Source organism: Ornithodoros turicata, chromosome 1 (genome assembly GCF_037126465.1).
Source record: "Ornithodoros turicata isolate Travis chromosome 1, ASM3712646v1, whole genome shotgun sequence".
Taxonomy (NCBI): Eukaryota; Metazoa; Arthropoda; class Arachnida; order Ixodida; family Argasidae; genus Ornithodoros; species Ornithodoros turicata.
This window is the reverse complement of record NC_088201.1, coordinates 213,447,841-213,468,426: the sequence shown is the minus strand read 5'-3', so window position 1 is coordinate 213,468,426 and position 20,586 is coordinate 213,447,841. Positions and strand designations below refer to the sequence as shown.

The 20,586-nt window shown below is 43.4% G+C and overlaps 1 protein-coding gene across 2 annotated transcripts in view; it reads left to right on the top strand.

Moving 5' to 3' along the window:
• LOC135376220 (caspase-7-like) overlaps positions 1 to 20,586 on the top strand; it is a 236,776-nt gene that overhangs the window by 32,913 nt on the left and 183,277 nt on the right. For both annotated transcript variants that reach the window (XM_064608826.1, XM_064608830.1), the window contains 2 exons: positions 2,323 to 2,393; positions 3,027 to 3,224. In XM_064608826.1, the coding sequence (XP_064464896.1) occupies positions 2,323 to 2,393; positions 3,027 to 3,224 (269 nt within the window). The remainder of the gene's footprint in view (positions 1 to 2,322; positions 2,394 to 3,026; positions 3,225 to 20,586) is intronic.

The following is a 20,586-nucleotide window of genomic DNA, read 5'->3' as shown; positions in this document are numbered from 1 at the left end:
GGCCGGATGTGCTTTGTTAAAGTTGCTGATAAATGTGATTAGGTCATCTTCTGAGTGTGGCCACACCATGAAGATGTCGTCGAGGAACCGCTTGTAAAGCGTGGGCTTCTTCAGGCGCTTAGACAGAAATTCCTCCTCTAGAGCTCCCATAAAAATATTTGCATAGTTAGGTGCCATTTTTGTACCCATAGCCGTGCCATGAACTTGCAAGTAGTGCTTACCGTCAAATTTGAAGTTGTTATTTTTGAGAATAAGATTGAGAAATGTGCATAGGACACAAGGATCGTATGAGGTATCAGACTATTTTGAAAATGACCTTTCCGCTGCAGCAATGCCATCCTCGTGGGGGATGTTAGTATATAGAGAGGAAACGTCTAGCGTGACAAGCAAACTGGAAGAAGGAGGCTGACATTCACTTAAAATTTGAAGAAAGTGATTGGTGTCCTTAATGTAGGATGGTAGTTTAGGAGGTATATCTTTAAGAAGGTGGTCAATAAAGCTTGAAATGTTCTCGGTAGCTGTACCGTTGCATGAAACTATTGGGCGCCCTGGATTTCCAGGTTTATGGATTTTAGGGAGCATATAAAACCTGCCCGCTGCGGGGTCTTTGGGGAGGAGATAATCGTATAGGGTGGAATCTATCTTTTTACTTGCTTTTAGATCTTTTAGACTGCGGATAATATGAGCCGTAATTTCCTCTGTAGTGCCAGCCTCGAGGAGTTTGTAGAACGATGCGCACAATAATTGCCGGATGCCTTCGTTAATGTAGTTTTGTTTGTCCATTACTAAGATTGCACCACCTTTATCAGCTTTTTTAACGACTATGTCACTGCGGTCCCGAAGGTCAGAAAGGCTGCGCTGCTCAGCTGGCGTTAGATTTGGCTTCGATTTGCTGTTGCATGCAACAGCAAATGGAGCTCTGGACCAAAGCTGACGACCCGCAAACACGGCGAAACATGTGTCCTCTGGTGCTGTCGCATCGTTCCATGATTATATATATATCTATATATCTATATATATATATATATCAAAGTGAAATAATAAGACTTGGACTACAGATTACAAAAACGTTAACAAAAACTTATTTATTTAATGGGCAATTTAACACATAGATTAAAAAAAAAGAATGCTCGATGTTTCGACAGTGGCACTGTCTTCGTCAGGACAAATCTATCGAACGAATTTTTGTTCTGAAAACGGCTTTGGTATTTGGTGACCGAAGAGATCAGATGTTCTCATTGGAGCAACTTCGTAGCTTTTATAATTAAATAGTTAATTATTGAAAGTTAATTAAGACATTGCCTTAGGAGTCTGCTAATGCCCTCATAGGAAGTGCCCTTCAGCATATGCTACATTGCAATTGATTTCATCGCGGAAAAAGTGATAGATATATTTTTAAAATATATGGTCACATTTAGCTGAGAGACCCTGTATAGTGTATGACGAAGAATAAAAGTTCAGAAGGCCGCGAAGTAAATACAGTTATGAAGGATTGAAAGGCAAACAAATCAAGTAGGGGAAGTAAAAAAGGGGGTGACTTACATTTATTAGAGTTTAAACTATTAGATCGATTTCCATCTCCTCGGGCCACTGAAGGCGTTCCTTGGGGGCCCCACTTCAGCTGCGTCGACGAGGTCAAGAATACGGTTCGATCATGGCTGCCAAGCGCTGGTAAAGATTTCTACCCTGCTGGATTCCAAGGCCTCGTGAAACACTGGGACAAGCGCATTAGTGCAGCTGAAGATTACGTTGAAAAATAAAAATAATTTCTCGCATGTAAGTTAATTTTAGTTTTGCAAAAAATGAAAAGTCCCGGTTTGACTTGAACACTCCTCGTATGTGTTCCACCCTCAGAACATCGGTTCTCTCATGTTCAACTGTTGCCGATGGTGTCGTTCCCGTCGTATGAATGTGTGTATGAGTGAGAAAAATGCACGAGTGGAAGAGGGATGAGAGAGTGGTTGATTTGTCCTTTTAGATGACGCGCCCTTTCAAGTGGCTCAGGAGGTGAGTTAGCTTAGCTCAGTTGGTAGAACCGTGGACCGGTAACAGAAGATGTGGTTTCCAGTCCTACAGCTGGCTAACCTTTTCAGTGACTTCAATCTTTCATCATAAATATTCTATTCTGTTAATTTGAGTTCCCCATCGTGTCCGTTGTTTTAGTGTCGTCTCGTACTGAAGGAAATGTCACCCGTACACTGAAAAACTACGCCCTGATTTATAAATTTAACCCCCAGAACAGACTATCGTATGGTATTTTAGATAGTCTGAGATGCAGGTGAAATGTTTTATTTTGTTCTCTGTTCTGTCTTTGCATTGCAGGTCTCTACTCTTCGAAATTGTGACCGCTGTTATCATCATCATCATCATCATGGCTGGAATCTTCACAGGATGTAAGAAACCTTAGTTCACAAAATCTTATTAGCGAATACGTTTTGTTACGACGGTGAATTAATTTTTGTTTGTGACGTCAGTGGATGACTTAGTGCCCCTACTGATGCCTAGGCCAATAGTAAGTCTTAAAAATATAACTTGACGGTACAACAGAACGCATGTTGGAAACCCTGTAACCGCTATCACTGGGGCATGTGTGGGCCGACGAGCTTGCACGAACACTTCCAAACTTGCACAAAAGGCCTACGGTTACGAGAATGCAAATTGTCTAGCTGACGGCGCAGCCTCCTCGGGCTTTCTCTCTTCCCTACTGGCCGTGAAGCGACGTCATTCACCACCTTCGCAAACAAGACCGTATCTTGAACTATCTTCACAGGGTGAGATTCGCGGCACACCCACGACAGCCTTCAAATGTCCCCTTGATTTCTGCTTTGTGAGTGGACAGACACTTGGCCACATAGTTTCTACAAGCTCTTCACTCTCCCTTGCGCGAGGACAAACTGTTTTAGCGTATTGGAGCACGTAGCAAGATAGAATAAGGTCACTCTAAAGGGCGATGTTACACTGTGTACCTTTGCTGTCCTTAGATTCATCGGGAGCGTATATTGATTTCGTTTTTTAAATATTATCAGCATCACAGACATTATCGGAGAACGAGAGTGCCACAAGCAGCACAGAAGAACTACGCAGAAATGAGGAGCACATTACCACCGATGCTCATCTGGAACTGCAGCCAACAGTAACTCACGTAATGAGGGCATTGGATACACCTGAGGATAACGACACAGATATAACCGCATCTCCTGACGCCTCGCCGCCTGACTCCACTAGTAAGTGAATTGCTTAAATCGCATGTCACCATCCGTGGGACAGTTTTCCGAGCAAATGCCGGGATGAGAGGGCACCATTTCTACTGACAGCCGAACAGAAGCTTCGGGGTTTGAGAAATATTTTATTTTCTGCATGGGGAACAGCAGATAACGAGCAAGCAACCTTTTCCTTTGAGAAGTAATTGTGTGTATTCCTGTTTCTGAATATCTGGAACAGCTGTACATGCAAATAAACCTTCCTAACAAACTGAACATGGGACATTGCGAGAGCACACTGTATACTGCTCACTATTATCAGTCTGTATCTCTCAATGCCTTATGATTCTCAAATATGTTGCACATTACTATGCCTCTAAGCGATACGTGCCGTGTCTCTTTCGTCATGCGTCGACGGCTGCATAAATACTCAAGTATGAATGAAGTGAACATACGTCGAATTGTACACGCAATTGGGTTGCACAGGTTCGGACAAAGGTTTACGGAACACGCGAGCGACGTGCCTTTTCTTTCTCTTCGGTGCGACACCCTGGCGACTGCCGGAAGCGGGAGAGTTCACTGTCTCGGAGGGGTGAAAGTGTGCGTTGTCAGCGACACACAGTGGTTGTTCCGGTGTGGCTTGGCTGAGCCTGGGAAGTGGAAGCTACCGCTGTGTGTTGCCAGCAGTGCACCCTTCCGCCCCTCCGAAATAGTGGACACACCCGCTTACGGCGGCCGCTAGGCTGTCGCGCCGAAGATGCACGCTGCACGCATGTTCCGCAAACTTTAGTCCCAACCTGCACACGGATATAAGCAAGCATTTGTACCTTTGTCCTCTCGAAATGCAGTTCATGCTTAATGCACTCGAGGAATGAATGCAGTGGGATTCGCGTTTCGTGATCATTTCACTTCTCGGGACAAAGAACAGATTTCCGCTCCAACCAGATATGCAGAAACTACATCGTAACGCAGGATCAGGATGAAACCACACTGAAAAAAATTACCGTATAATTTTCGTATATCCTAATGACAGCTGTGTTGCCAGACTTTTCTCATTAAAGTAACAGCCATTTTGGGAGAAGTAATGCCCCGTTAAATTTACGATAATTTTGATGTAGCCTGACTGCTGTTTTTCACCCGCTAAAATTACGGTGTCGTAAGAAAAATGAAGCCGTAAAATTTACATGAATTTTAATGGCAGCTATGTTGCCAGATCCTTCCCTTATTTTCACAGTCACCAGAGAGACGGCGTTTGGTTGAAGCGTGAAAAGCACTGATTCCCACACATGTGGGGACACTACTGTAGGATATGTAATTGTGTGTGTCTTCCTCCAATGCATTTGCAAGTCATGCAATAAAGTGTGACAGAAGTCATAGAGCACAGTATCGACCATAATTGTACATACAGAGAAAGGGTGAAAAAATCCGAAAGCCTGATTGAAAGTTTGGAAAGGTTGAAACTCTGTTCGATATGCAGGGATCAAAACAACATTTGAGATTTACAGTGTCTCATATACCTGCTTACCGATTAAAACGGTCCTTTACGCTTCTGCTGTTTTCCAAGCAGTACCCATTACTTCCTTGTAGGTTGTTGCTGTGTTCCTCAGCTTGCTACCTCTCCAGGGCTGATACACGGTACACTCCTGTAAGAAAGAAAATACAGGACATGTAGTACAACATCTGTTAACATTGAAATGCAGCTCCACATGCACATTCCACTGCACACATTACACATTCAGTATGGCGGCGGTAGTAAATATGACCTTTATACTGTTAGCTGAGCACTTCCCAATAAAGGCGAGGAAATATCTTAACGTCTTATGCTGGTCATAAAGACCTTAAATCACTCATGTATAGATAGTACGTATATCGATTTACATCTTGATAGATATTGATGATTTTGTATGGAATGACTGTGTGTAGTGAAGACGCAATGACGTTACAGAGTGTTTGTCATTGCAGGTTTGGCCTAAAATTGTTGTAGAAAAACAACATGCTTGGTTGCAAAATAACCGTGCCGCAGTCACATAATCATAAATATCACTTTGAGATTATTTTTCAGAAAATGCGTACCAAGCTATTCAACAGATAGTTCCAATCACGAGATATTTGTAAAGTGGAAGAGCCAGAAAAGATCTCCCCATTTGCCTCACATCCACTTTACCCACTAATCGTTTTTAAACAGCATTCTGCAATTAGGACACACAGGGATGACATTTTGTAAGTAAAGCGCACTTTCGTTTCTACTGGGTTGATAGGCTATAGTCATAACAGAGAAACATTTCTGTAATGCTTCTTGCATTCTGTGTGAATAAATACTAGGAGAGCAGAGGACAGTGTCCCGGAAGGAAGAAACAAAAGCTTTCCAATTACTAATACAGTGAGCTACATGTACTAGCCAGCGATCAGTAGCCTTACTCAACAACGACTTTGTTTCCGACAAAAAATAAAGGGAGGGACACCGAACATGAACTGCCATGCTATGCATTTAATACCGCAAACTCTAAGTGGTTAAAAAGGCGCGTTTTAAAACGCAAAGGAGTGCTAATGTTCAACGGTAGACAAGCAGCATGCCAAGCCAACAAGATACCCTAATTTCATGTGAGGTTAGAAGGGACACTAGCTCCTTCCTGAGCATACACGGCATTTAAATTATGAATACCAAAAACGCATGCTACAGTTACCAAACAACGGCGGTATTTATTTACGTTTATTTATTTAAGAGTGCCCATCAACGGAAAACCCTACTAGATAGTGCGTTGTGAAAATTCAAATACAGCTTACAGCAATGTAAGAACAAAAACCAAGGGTCATGAACCCAGGGCCTAATGTACCAAGCTAAATAATCCACGTTGAAAAACAAGACAGGTGGAAAAAATATCACTGTCACGGGAGGACGCGTTATATTTACGTTGAATACAATGCGAAGGGCCAGAATTCAAATGCACAGACGGGTAAACAGTCTGACAGGAACGCTACTTGGCGCATAAAAACAAACATTGAATGGGAGAATCAATAACGTTATGAATTAATTCACACCAAAAAGAAAAAGTCTCGAAGTGTCTTTCTTGAAGACAAAGTAGACATGTTAATCATATCAAGTACAGTGACATAATTATTAAAAAAAACAAGCACGTTCAAAGTATTTATCATACAAGGTAGCAGTAAACTTCTTGTGCACTCTCTCAGTAGAAGAAGCGTGAGCCAAGAATTCCACATATAACTGAAGACGATTCCAACTTACTGCGTATCAAGGATGTAAGGGACCTAATGACACAAATAGGGTTCCCGGAAATCACGATCCTTAATATGAAACCAAGGACACGCAGGGAAGCATTAGAAATCTAGTAAAAGAATGCTATGACGTGTGCTTTCCTCTAACCAAATTTACTTCATCTAAAAGGTGTCGAAGGCCATGGATGACTTCACAGCTGCTGAGGATGATAGCAAAAAGAAATAAGTTGTATCAACAGTTTCTTAAAACTAGAGACGTAGAAAAATTGAAAACATATAAATCATACCGGAACATGGTTACTCGTGAACTAAGAAGCGCAAAATCTTGTTATTATAATAAGTTATTCGAGAATGCGCTAGCGATATCACAACGGGAAGTATGGAGATCAATAAATGAAATCATTAAGCCTTCTCCGCAGAGCTCTATTAAAGAGCTATGTATAGGCGGGAACTCTATATCAGGACGAGAACTTGCAGATAAATTTAATGAGCATTTTATATCGGTGGGTGCCATATCACAACCGTCGGAAATGCCACAAATAAATATCGCCAGAAATGTACATTCCATATTTTTGACGCCTAGTAGTGAAGCCGAGATAATAAATATATTTGCCGGTTTAAGAAATAATAGGAGTAGAGACATTAATGATATGAATGTAAAGCCAATTAAATTTGTGATTGATCTCTTCGCTCCATGCCTAGATTTTATTTTCAATATGTCACTCTCACAGTGAAAATTTCCGGAACTGATGAAGTGTACTAAGTTGTCTGTTATCTTTAAAGGGGGAGATATAAATAAAATGACGAATTATAGACCAATATCAGTATTGCCAGTGTTCTCGAAGGGCCTAGAAAAGATTATAGAAACTAGACTAATGAGCTTTTTGTCTATGCATAATATAATTACATCTGCGCAACATGGCTTCTGCAAAGGGAAGTCGACGGAAAGTGCGCTGCTTGTGCAAAAGGAAACAATTCTGCGTAATTTTGAAAACAGAATACTCACACTTGCAGTGTACGTAGATTTTTCCAAGGCTTTCGATACCTTATGCCATGACATTCTTCTGTACATATTGGACCACTATGGATTCAGGGGCGTTTGTAAATCTCTTATAACATCATATCTTTTGAACCGGACACACTCAGTAATCATTGATGGCCACTTGTCTCTCCCACTGCAATTAATTTCCGGTGTACCACAAGGTAGTATTTTAGGTCCTCTACTATTTAACGTTTACATCAACGATATAACGACTATTAGCATGGAACCAACATATGTTATTTATGCTGATGACACAACTCTGTCTTCAGCTCCACGGACGCAGATGAACTGATCTCTGTAGCTAACTCAGTTTTAAATAACCTTGCGAACTGGACAACCGCAAACAAGTTAACAATAAATTGCTCCAAGACTAAGGCAGTTCTGTTTCATCCCAAAAATAAAAACGTGAATACGACCATAGAGCTGACGCTATGTGGTACGGTCATTGCCATTGTCCCATCGTTCAAAACGCTCGGAGTTCATTTCTCAGAAAATATGACATGGAACGCACATGTCGACCATCTCACGTCACAGTTATCAAAAATCGTTGGTATTGTCGCAAGAACTCGCTCGTCCCTGCCGACTCACATTAAAAAGCAAATATACTACGCCTTATTTCACTCACATCTGACATATTGCGTACTAGTCTGGGGAACCACAACTAAAAGTAACCTAGGAAAGATTTTACTTTTGCAAAAGAAAATAGTTCGCCATATCATGAACATACCGTACTTACACACAACTGAAGGTGTTTTTGAGGAACTTGGTATAATCAAAGTGCACAATGTTTTCCCTTACATGTTACTTTGCGCATACAAATTTAGAAATGACACGTACAAGAAGTTCCTCGAAACTCTATCAGAGATCCAACAAAACTGTTCTAGTGGCCTCATCTGCCTCCGTGATGCTAATTAATGGAAAGTCCCCTTTTGCCGTACAAACTACGGCAAGCAAACACTCCGTTTCAATCTGCCATCTGTTCTCAACACATACTTAAACGATCAGAACGCAACAACAAACATACTAAACAAAAGCTATCTTCGAACCTTCTTCGTCAATCATTAGTGCACTGATACGGTTAATTCTCTTCTTTATTATTTCACGTTTAGTGTCAGCCACTAAAGGTTTTTAAGTACCTGCAAGTAGCACCATTCTATTGTGGTTTAGTATTGTACAAGGACGTTTGTGGGTCTTTAATTATTTCAAGTGTTGGTAGTTTGTTGAACAATGTCTGTATAAACACATGCTGCTGGTGCTGAAATTAGGGCGTCGGGGCCTTGTCAAGTTGCTTAAGCAACTTTTTGCCCTGCCGCCTTCCATGTACATAATAGCTCATGGTAAATAAAATTTCAATTCAAATAGAGCACACATGCTGACAAAACCGTACAGCGTTTTCTAACAGTACGCCAAGGTCACGTATAACATCCACACTAGATATAGTGACATGAGTGAGTTGATAGTATTAACACTGCGGATCACGTTTTCGAGAAAAAGAAATCAACTTTGTCTTCTATTGGTTTAAGGAAGGACCATTCACAAACGCCATTGTGAATACGGCAAGCTCTTTCACTATAACCACCACCACCATTGTCAAATTGACAGAACATCTGGTTGTAATCGTGCGCAATCACCAAGGCAACTAGCGTGCCGAAAAATGTTAATATCACCAGCATGCATTAAGCTATTGGAGCGCTTCGTTGAACACAATTACCACCATTTCACCAATTTCATATTCACCAACTCACTTAACCCATTGGTTTAGTGACGTCAAGCATAAATCGATCACGTGAGACTTTCGTTCGCCAATCCTGGATCACCACCCTATGCCCTACAACCTGCTGCTGTGAAGCCAATGGCACCGCACATAGCGAGCTTCCTGCACGGCGCATGTGCATTTCGCCAGAGTCTGCCAGAAGCGGTTGTGGCCGGTAGGCCTAATCCCCGGTTCACGAAGAATTTTTCATCAAATCTTGGGTAAGTTTTGATTGATATAGTTGCTAGAAGCGCCTAGGAGATGGATTTTATCGCAATGGGACGAATATTCTCTTCAAATATTCCATTTCGATCATCCACCCAAGTTACTTAAACTGGTGGTTTAAGACCCGTGTATTTGAATGGGACGTGTTTTAAACTAGGGGAGGGGCTAGTTTAACGTCGGCCTAAGTACGTTATAACTGTGAACGTATGCTGAAAAACTATCGTAGAGTGGTTGTGGTCGGTGATGTTTCACTAATTCGAAATCTAACTGGTAAAAATTAAGCAGAATCGGTTTAAATGCGCGGTTAGTAAAGAAAAGTGGCGTAACGCTTGACCGGGATCACGAAATGCAGCAGTTGTTTTTAGAAGACGATATTGCAAGCTCTTGCATGGTAAACGTAAAAGCACCGTCGAAGTGTGGTCAAAGAAAGTGACATCGACATGTGCCACTGGACAAAATCCAGATACCAATCCAATGGACCGACAGAGCGTGCGGATGTCCGAACTTCAATGTGCATCTTCAAAAACAAAGTGTAATGCTGTCTGTGCTGGCGCTTATTATGAGTGTCATCTCCTGTGATACACACTGTAAGCACCCCTGTCATTGTACAGTAAAAGCAATAACGTTCTAGATTGTTGTTGCGAGCCCCGATGGAGAAATTGAGGGGCGTTATCCACCCGCATATTTGTTAACTATCCCAGTATCTATCATCTCTCTGCAGCGTGTCTTATCTTCAGAGACATTTAACCGTCCAATAGGACTGAGCATAAAGTGCATTAGCGTCTTGCGGCTGTTGTATGAATACTATCGAGGCACGGAAATATTGCATGTTCTTGCACTACACTGAACACGAAATTTGAGCAGATTCTGCATTCCCAGGTTATGAAAATACCGGAGCAAAACCGAACGAGGTCCCCATTTTCTCTGGATTCACATGTAAGCATAGATGAAACTGAAATCTGTGTTTTACTTATTTCAGCATGCCACAGCAGAGGAGACCAATGAAAAACAGTTCTTCAGGTATTGTGTTACTACTGCTACATTGGGAAACATTCAAAAAGACAGCTGCTTACATCTATTTTGATTTATCGTCTGGTAACAGTAGATCTGCTTTTGTAGGGCTGCTTCTGCAAAAGACACTACACAGCAGTGTGCTAAATGAGGCTGGGGACCTTTTGAAAGCATCATTACTTTTTCGGTTAACTATTGCAGGTACATAACCATAACCAATCACTGACAGTTTTTGTGCATTGTATAAGCATAGATATTCTGGAGACGCTTTCTAAAAAAATTATCTGTTGTGGTCTTGTGGACTCATTCGTCATAACAACTTTGTATTCGTGAGATTTTTTGTTTATATTCAGACAATAAAGGCTATTACCTAGTTCCACAGGGATGACTTTTTTCATAGAGGCATGCACTTTCCATACCCTGCCAGTTAGCCCAATTAGCCTGGTCAATTGTGGAGCATGAATGGGCAATGGTGCACAAAAAAAATCCTTGCTACATTCCACATGCTGACTCCACTAATATATCTGAGGTGTACTGCAAAAGAGCTGAATTGCATAGGAATCAAGGGCAATGTGCACAGAAACTTTGAGCTCCCTTGCTCACATTGTACTGCACTGCAAGTTGAAAATTAGATCAACAGCAATTACTGCATACAACACCTTCCAGACAGATATAACAAAATGTAGGCTAAAGACTTATCAATAGATGGTATTGACAATTATAATAGTAGCCAGCTGGTACATGCAACATCAAAATGGAAATATGGTACTGCCATAACTGTAGCATGAGTGCATGGAAATGTTTTACATGGCCACATGACGGTTGTCAACTACTTAATAGAAAGTTAGCTTCTGTTAGCATGGGTACAGATCTGTCCTGCCAGTGCAGCCGTTTGTATGTACACTGAGCATACGAGAACGTGGAAGAGCCCGGTCTTATGTTAACAGTAGCTATTGTTCTTTTGCGTTGTAGAGAGCTGCCGTATGGCTGCACAGTTAATTTCTGTGCGCATGTGTTCAGTGTGGATATAGATGACACTAGTAAAGCAGTGTAAACATGTACCCCTGTTACACTAGCTCTCCTTCTTTGATGTTGTTTATATCTATCATATGGCCAGAGACTTTATCCATGTACTCAGGTGTTGAGTTTGAATATAGCACTTAACAAAAAAAAAAACAGTGTCTCTTTTGTGTCTCCTGAAGCTCAAGGCTTTTCTTTCAAGCTAAAATGTATACATGCTGTTGGGCATCATTTCTGTGAGCAGGACTGTTAAAAATTGCTTGACGACACTGCAGCTTTACACTGGTGTGATCAGTGCATTATTGTTGTGTAGTCTCGTATCCTGTACAGGTAAATCTTAAGAATGGGAAAACACATTCCTATGGAATCATGCTACATGATTTATAATATACTCCCGCATCCACATTGCAATCATGCTTCTATTTATCACGAATGCCACAATGCCTCTAATTTGGTGTTGTGCCTGTCTTCAACATGTTCTGAATAGCTGAGTTCAAAAATAATGAACCAAACCAATATCCACTTCTAATATACATATGTGTAATACCTCACTGTACATTCAATTATGTTACAACTTGTTCCCCTTACACCAGCTCAGGTGCATGCTAAGTGTCCACGGTTTTTCCCGTACGACATGTCCTGTACAATAACTACGCAGAATGGGTACTCCCATTTCACACCATCTCTCCTCTGCCTTGACTCGCACTCCAGTCCTAAAGCAGTGAGTGGAGGGTATACAGAATATGGGAATATTACGGTAACAAAGTTTGGACGGAACTAAGAATGTGTCATCAGCGTCATGACAAAAGATTTTAATATCTATGGATCTGTCACTCGAAATAGTGCATGAATGCTGTTGCAATACGCGACACCATGACATACATTTATCGCTGGAAAGATTCCCTCACCCTCATCGTCACCAGGAGAATATGTGGCGTCTGATGCAAACTACTTTCACTGAATGACTGGCACCAAATGCCCGTGACATATGATTGTATATGTGTCACACCTGGTTATTTTTTTCTTTTCAAGTAAGTAGTTCTTCAAAGCCACACGTGAAGAAAATTTACTGCTACACAAATATGTGACTGGCATTAGCTTAGGCTTATCGCATACCATGCCATCCCCAACACAACTGACCTTCATGAAACACACGAAAAACATGTCTGTGTAAGAGCTTGCTTCACCATAGGTTCATAAATCTTGTGGTTGTGTGTGTGGAATTTTTCATTTCTTTTTAACGGGAAATTCACACTACTCCTGTTTCTTTTTAGAACGCCCCTCCCTTCCCACATTTTCTATTGCACCCTTAGGGGTGCATAAAGTTCGGTAAAGTGGAGCGAAATAGTTACATGCTCATCTTGTGCGCCAACGTAATGCATTTGCCCGGAACCTGTGAAACTGTTGCTCTGGATGGTGGTATATCTTGCAAACCATCTCCCCATACATCATGTATTAATTTCCTGAAGTTGGCTGAAGACTGCATGTTCATCACTCGTTACTGAAGTTAGGTGGTTTGTCATGCAGAGGCATCTGTGTACTACATATTCAATGTTATGTTCCATACATCTGCTCCCATACTTTGTCCTTCATGATGCAGTACACAATGCTCACTATGTTAAACTGTCCAGTTGCGATGTGGTTTGCGATGGGGCCCATCCTTCTCTGACCTCCGCCGTGTCCACCAATCCCTCGTGCTGGGTTCTCTTCGGTATAGCCTTCCCATCCTGCATGGTATCAGCCGAAGCAGAAATCGAGATCTCCTCTTTAGCCAAGCCAGGAGCCTCCGCGTCTGCTTGGGAGTCCCTTCGACCACCGAGACATACTCTGTCCTAGCCGAGGCACGTGAACCGTCGATCGATGTCCTGCGGGACGGGGCAACCCTCAGTGTTCTCGCACGGTTCCTTACTCGGCACCCTCTCCACTACCTTCGCCACGTCGACGAAGACTGCCCAGCCTCTGACTTCGGTCATGCTCTCGGTCGTCTCAAAGGGTCCGTCCCTGCACAGTTCTCTCTGCCCTTGCACGCCCCTGCGATGTGGACGCTTGCAAGACCCGAGACCTGTGCCACTATCCTCCAGAGGAAGAACGATGTGCCTGTGACAGTAGCCCGCCAGCTCGCGCTCGAGCATCTCGTCGTATTCGTCCTATCCTCTGAGCCGCGCCATCTATACTGATGGATCGGTAGCGAATGAGTCATCTGCAGCGGCCTACTACGTCTCGCAGGAAAACCGTGACCTCGCCCTCCGACTTCCCTACACAGTGTCCTCCACGGATGCGAAGCTGCTCGGACTGCTTGCCGCTCTGCGGTATATCGCTGAATCTGTGCCTGATACGTGGGTCGTCCTCACAGACAGCAAGGCGTCTTTGGCGCTCCTGTCGACATACCACCCGAGTGTCGTGAGTGATCTGCGTACCATGCTACTTCAGGAGTACGCCCAACTCTCCTCGGTCGGCCACCGTATCTGCCTTCACTGGGTACCCGGGCATACAGGGCTACACGGAAACACATGTGCTGACGCGGCTGCGAGACGCGCCGCGCTTGATGCGGCCATGACGGTGTCCCTACTACCGCTCCCGGTGTCTGCGTGCCGCCTGCTTATACGGCGTCTCTGCGGCGACGGCACCCGCCAGTTTGTTGTAGACGCTATCCGACCTAATGCGTTCCTGCAGTCCATCGACCCCTCACTGGAGTTTGTCATCGGCTGCCGCTGTACCCGCGAGGAGGAGACCCGTCTACATCGTCTCCGGCTGAACGTTGCCCTCACCGGTTCACTCCTGTTCAAAATGGGCCGCGTCTCATCCCCCATTTGCCCCTGCTGAGGTGTAGAAGACGATATCTCTCATCAGCTCCTCCACTGTCAGCGTCACCACCATCATCGGGCCGTGCTCTGGCAACATCTCTCAGAGCTTGGGTGCACGGACGGACGGACAGACGTTTCTCTCGCAACACTCCTTGGCCCTGTGCAGCGAGCTAACCAGTGGAGAGTCACAAAAGCGGTGCTCCGCTTTCTGCGTAACACGGGTCTCCTGGGCTCCCTGTGAGCCCTGTGTTTTTTCTCTAGACCCAGTGGGCAGTCACCACAGCGCTCCTACGCTTTCTCCACGCTTTGAACCTTGTCAATGCCTTGTGATTGTGTGACTTTTCAGTTTTAGTTTTGTCTTCTTCCTTTCCTTACCTTATCTCCTTTGTTCTTAACTTTTTTTTCTTTTCCTTTTGTTTCCTTCTTTTTTTTCTTCTTTTCCTTCTGTTTTGATTTATTCTTCTCCTTTCCTTTTCCTTTCTTTTCTTATTCTTCTTTTCTTCCCTTTTCTTATTTTTCTTTTCGTCCCCGTTTCTTTCCTTCTTCCCTTTGCCTCTTTGTTTGGAATAGCAAGCCGACCATCGTCTGGCTGACCTTTCCTTTCTTTTTCTTAATAAACATATCCCCCCCCCCCTGTCCAGTTGCATAGATTTGTGCTGACACACGTGGATGAATTTGTCGGCCTCTACAGAGTGACAACTACCAAAGTGGCTCAAAAATTTACTGAAATTGTGGAAGAAAGATATACAATCATGTAAATTTTAATAAAAGTAATACAGCACATTGTAGCTCAGATGCACCAGATGTCAAGTTGCATTCCTTTCTTTGTGTGACCTTGTTTGCATTGCGTACATTTGTACATTGCAAACTTCATCTTACTGTCTGCTACAGATCAATACAGAAAGCAAGCAGGCAATGATCAGTAACTACAGAGATTTCATGCTAGAATCAGCACCTCTAGGTGTGCCTTGCTTTGATATTGCACTGTGTGTGTGTGTGTGGTGTTGTTTCACAAGAAATAGCACGATCTCTCAGTACAAAGCTGTGCAGTTTATAACTGCATAACCACACAGTGGAGCAATGCAGCCTGCGCAATAATTTTTCAGAGCTTTATCATCTGTGTAAAGAACGAGGATTAGTCGAGGCAGGTCACAAACATGAGCGATACAAACATGAAATCCTCGAATACCCAGTTGCTTGAATTACCGTGTGTATCTCAGGATGTCTGCAATCCAGTAAAGCATGGAAAACTGGGAAAGTAGTCAGAGAACTATTCCATGACTGGAAAACTAAAAAAATGCCAAGCAAGCGGTGAAGAGCTGGTGAAATCAAAAAACAAAATAAGTTTACACAATTATGCCGTAGCAGTTATCATTCTCATGGCATCACACAGGCCTCTTATGCCGTTTCACAGTCAAAGTTGAGTGATCTGTGTTAGAATGGAGTGATAACTAGCTGCATCACTACGCAAATTCTTTCTGAGCAAAAATCCTAAATTAAAAACTTAAATAAGGAGAGATTTTACAGAGCATAGTGCACGATGCAGTCGTTCCATGCCATTGTTCTTCTGTCCGCGTCTTTTGGCTGTCTACGCCCCATAATTCGTACGACCTACCCCGCCTTCCTACACTTGTTTAGTGCATGATGTGCTGTCGGCAGCCGTATTTTAGCATGGCGTGGCATGAGCTGTGGGGAGTTTTTAGGCATTGGTGGTGGTGATGGTTTGGCATGTAATGGTGCGATGATAATGCTAGTGAAATTTACAATGCCAGTATGAAGTTGAGAGCGAAGCTTGTAAAGGATGAGCATGGAAAACATGTAAGTCCCCAACCAGTTGTGTAAAAGTGTCCCCTCAATAATATACGACGTTGAAGAAATAAGCACAATGCTATTGTTGAACAAAATAGCAGCACAGGCTTATTTGTAGCTGATGTTGCAGCTGTTGTATGTGTTTTCTTTGGTCCATTCCTATTTGCTCTATCCTTGAAACACCACTCTTGAAACTGGCATAACACCTTCTTTATGAGATATTTGGTTCATTTTAACAACTATATTTTGTGTACATGGTCTCAATAAAGTACAAATTCTGAATGGCTCACATGTAGTGTAATGGCGTAAAGTGTTGCCGTTTATTTTAACAATGTCAAATGCATCATATCAGATGACAAATATGCTCAGCAACTGTAATGACAAATATATACAATAGGTATGTTCCTATTTCATGAAATTTCATCAGAAAAGAGACAGTCAAAACGTAACGATAAATCTTTGGGGGCTGAACAAAACAATCAATTTAGTGCTTTGCGATTTGTACAATAATCTGATATGCTGAATGCAGAAATAAAAGAGGTCAGAGTTGAGCACATAAGCGGAACGCACTGACAGGGGGTCACGACACTTCCATGTTCACAAGCAAGGACGCCCTGGGTAACATGACGAAAACAGAGCTAAACAGGCAAACAAAACAAACAAAAAAACAAAAAAACAAACACAGACAGACAGACAGACAGACAGGGCGAGGACGTAAACAAGGCAGCACCCTGAGTACGTTTTCCGTATGCGTTGCGCTCCAAAGAAATACAGCCAGCAAGGAGATCACAGGCAATCTTGATCATTGCAGTTCACCACACAGATCGCACAACAGACGAGAAATAAGCGATGGTCGATGCGGATGAAATTATTACACGCAACCACAATCGACAACCAAACACTGACAATAGCACAACGATCACGTCCGTGAGGACACCTACTGCTGTCTTTCAAATAACATGACAAACGCTCTCTATGAACACCTTTTTGTGACCATAAAACCGGAGCTTGTCATTAACAGATACAGATGTAGATATAACCACCCTAGTAGCACAAAACGTCGTGGAAACGTCTTTATTTGGTCAAATTAGGGTAGAAGACGATCAGGACGTCAACGCGACGTCTAGAAGTCGTAATTTATAATATGTTTATAAGACGCGCCGATTTAACGTTTGTAATACGTCTTCGGCATCTCTGTTGAAGAGATATCCTAAAGGAAGACCTCCCGTAAACGACTTCCGTTCACGTTTGCAAGAAGTACCGAGTTTCCGTTTATAATACGTCTTCGCCAACTGTGTTCAAGACGTATCTTAGACGAGGACGATTTGTGTGCACTGAATAAGTTTACTTTCGGTGGACCTACTGACTGTCTCAAACCAAAAGCAGTAGGAAACACAGGCGTTGAGTTGACGGTGAGTTAATACTCCCAGAAATTTCCCACTTCAGTGTTGTTTGTGTGCGTAATTGAAATAAACTTAGACACCTCACCCTCCATTTTGACTCAGAGGCGAGCACGGCTATCGTGTTTACGGGAGTTTTTAAGACGAGCAATGTATAGTATCTGTTTTCCCTTTGCAAGGGAATAGACCACCTCTACGCTCTGGTTCCCCTACGTGTAACGCCGTGGAGGGAGCCTGCTGTTCTTACGGTGGGAGGACCTCTGCTAACGCGGTCCACCGCGGTGAACCGCGTCTTCGATTTTGGCCAAAACGCCACGTGGCAGTGCTGCTTGCTGTTCTACTTGGAGAAACAGAAAATGGAATGTGTGGTGACGGTGACTGAGGTTGAAAAATGAAAAAAGGGGCAGATCTCCGGAAAACTGTACCCGGTGGATATCCACAGGGCTGAATTTTCTCACATTCCAATTAGTGTTCTAAACATTTTTTGAACGTCTTCAAGACGGCCACAAACACGTCTTCAAAACTCGGGAAAGCGTCAACTTATCCGGGGGTAGAAGACGTTATGTAGATCAGATTGAAGACGTCTCCAAGATGAAAATGTGGTTGTGGCTAGACCTTTCCTCGACGTTTACAAAACGATTTGTGCTACTAGGGCACCGATTACCGACACCCTTATCCGCAACGCGCAATCACCTGCAGCAGCGCCATCTCAACTTGTCTTCCGTAACAGTGGTATACATGGCCACCGGAAACGAAATCAAAGAGTGGAACGAAGAAATCTACGGGTGCCTACACAGGGACATCTTGCTTAGAGAAAAATCAGGCACGGTAATTATAGTGGGTGACTTCAACTGCCACCTGACAGAACCAGATGGAGAGGACAAACCAGCAGCTAACTTTAGGGACCTGATGGAGCGACACAACTTAGAAATACTAAACTTGAGCGACAGCTGTACTGGAAAAGTAACATGGAACAGCGGAACCCATCAATCGACCATTGACTATGTACTGACTAAACCCAACAGCACTGCGTGGCCTGCATCAATATCCTTGAACGTGGACGAGGAAGGAGGAATGAGCTGCGGAAGTGACCATAACCGCATAAAGATAAGCATCAGATGGAAAAAGAAGCAGAGGAAAAACATTAAGCACTACACCCAGTGTAAACACGTTCGTGGAGGATCAGGAGTCAGGAAAACCTCGAAAAATTTGCGCAGGACCTGGAGAACAAAATTGAAACCCAACCACCAGAGACGTACGACGAATTCCGGATAAAATTGACAGAAACAGCAGAGGAGACCCCTGGAAGAAGCAAGGGCAGAGTTTCGAAGAAAGGAAACCATTGGTATGACAGGGAGGTCAGAGAAGAAATTAGGAAGTGCAGACTAAGCAAGGAACACAGGAAGGCGAAAGAACAAGACCTGGATGAGTCCAGTGTTAAAGAACTCTTGGAGGCCTACAAGAGGCAAAAACAGAAGGTACACGAGCTTGGTGGACGTAAAATACAAGCAAGGCACAGGGAACAAGAGGAGGAAATAGTAAAGGCAGGACGGAAAGGAGGAGGCAAGTTCTGGGAATACATACAGTCATTGCAGGAAGACGATAAGATAAAAATCACAACCCTAATTGGACCCGAGGGGGAGATAGAGAACCGTGTAGACATAGAAACATACATGACAATGTACTTCCGTGTGCTCCAAGAGGAGCTAACAGTCAAAGTGGAGGCCTTACCGAACAATATAAACACCAGACAGAAATCGAGCCTCATATACCCAATAGCGTAGGTTGAAATGAACCTCACAAACCTTGCTACTAGAAAGGCAACAGGGGTTGACGAGATCCCAAATGAATTCCTGAAATCCTTAAAGCCAGCAACAGTAGACACTCTTAGGAGACTCCTAAACAATATCCTATACACAAAACAATGCCCTGCCGAATGGAAGAAAGCAAAGATAAAACTAATACACAAAGGTAAAGGAAAATACAGTAAACGACTGAGCTCGTACAGACCAATATCTGTCTTGAGCAATGTATAAAAGCTACTGATGGCGATCCTGAGTGAAGGGATCAGAAACTGGTGCGAAAAAGAGGGCATCTTCAGCGAAGCCCAAAATGGCTTCAGAAGAGGCCGTCAAGGCAGACACAATGTATTCATCCTGACACAGGTGCTCGAGACAGCAATGGCTGACAAATCCGAATTATATCTGGTCTTTCTAGATGTGGAAAAAGCATATGACCGCATCCCGCATCAGAGGCTCTGGAGCAAGCTGCATAGGATTTGTACGGACGAGGGCACCATCGATTTCATCCAGAGCACCTATTCCGGCTGCACAGGCACCTACTACCTCGGAGACTGCAAAACAGAAGAGCTTCCCATAACGACAGGGCTAAGACAGGGGTGTCCCCTATCTCCAACGCTCTTTAATATCTACATCAATGATTTACTTAAGACTTTGGAGGAGTCAGGACCAGGCCCCCTGTTCTCCACAATAAAGAAAGAGGGCAAGATGGAAACTACAAAAATCCCATGCCTGGCCTTCACCGATGACATAGTCCTTCTGGCCACTACGCAAAGTAACGCCCAGGAACTTCTAACCATCTGTGGAGACGTGGCCGGGGAGGATGGTCTGAGTTTTGCCGCGGAGAAATCCCAATGGATGGGTTTTAATGTCCCAAATCAACCCACGTTACGGCTCCAGGAAAATATCATAACGAAGTGCAGCTCATACAAATATCTAGGGGTCACCATCAGTGACGATGCCCACTATGAGATCAATCACGAAAAAGAGATTATCCTGAAACCTAATCGCCCTGAAAGGGTACATCTGGAATCTGGCAAGAAACGCATACAATCCGTACACAGTGGGTAGAATTCTATGGAAGAACTCCTGGCGGTGCCAGCAGCAACTCATGCAAATGATGTAATTACATATAGCCCACAGACTATCAAGGCATTGGATAGATACCAATATGAGATGGGACGATGGCTCCTCGGGGGTAACTGTGCTACAGCCCGTTCGGCGGTGACTGGCGAGATGGGTTGGTCCATGTACAGAGAACGCGATGGACGTGCGAACCTCTCCTATCT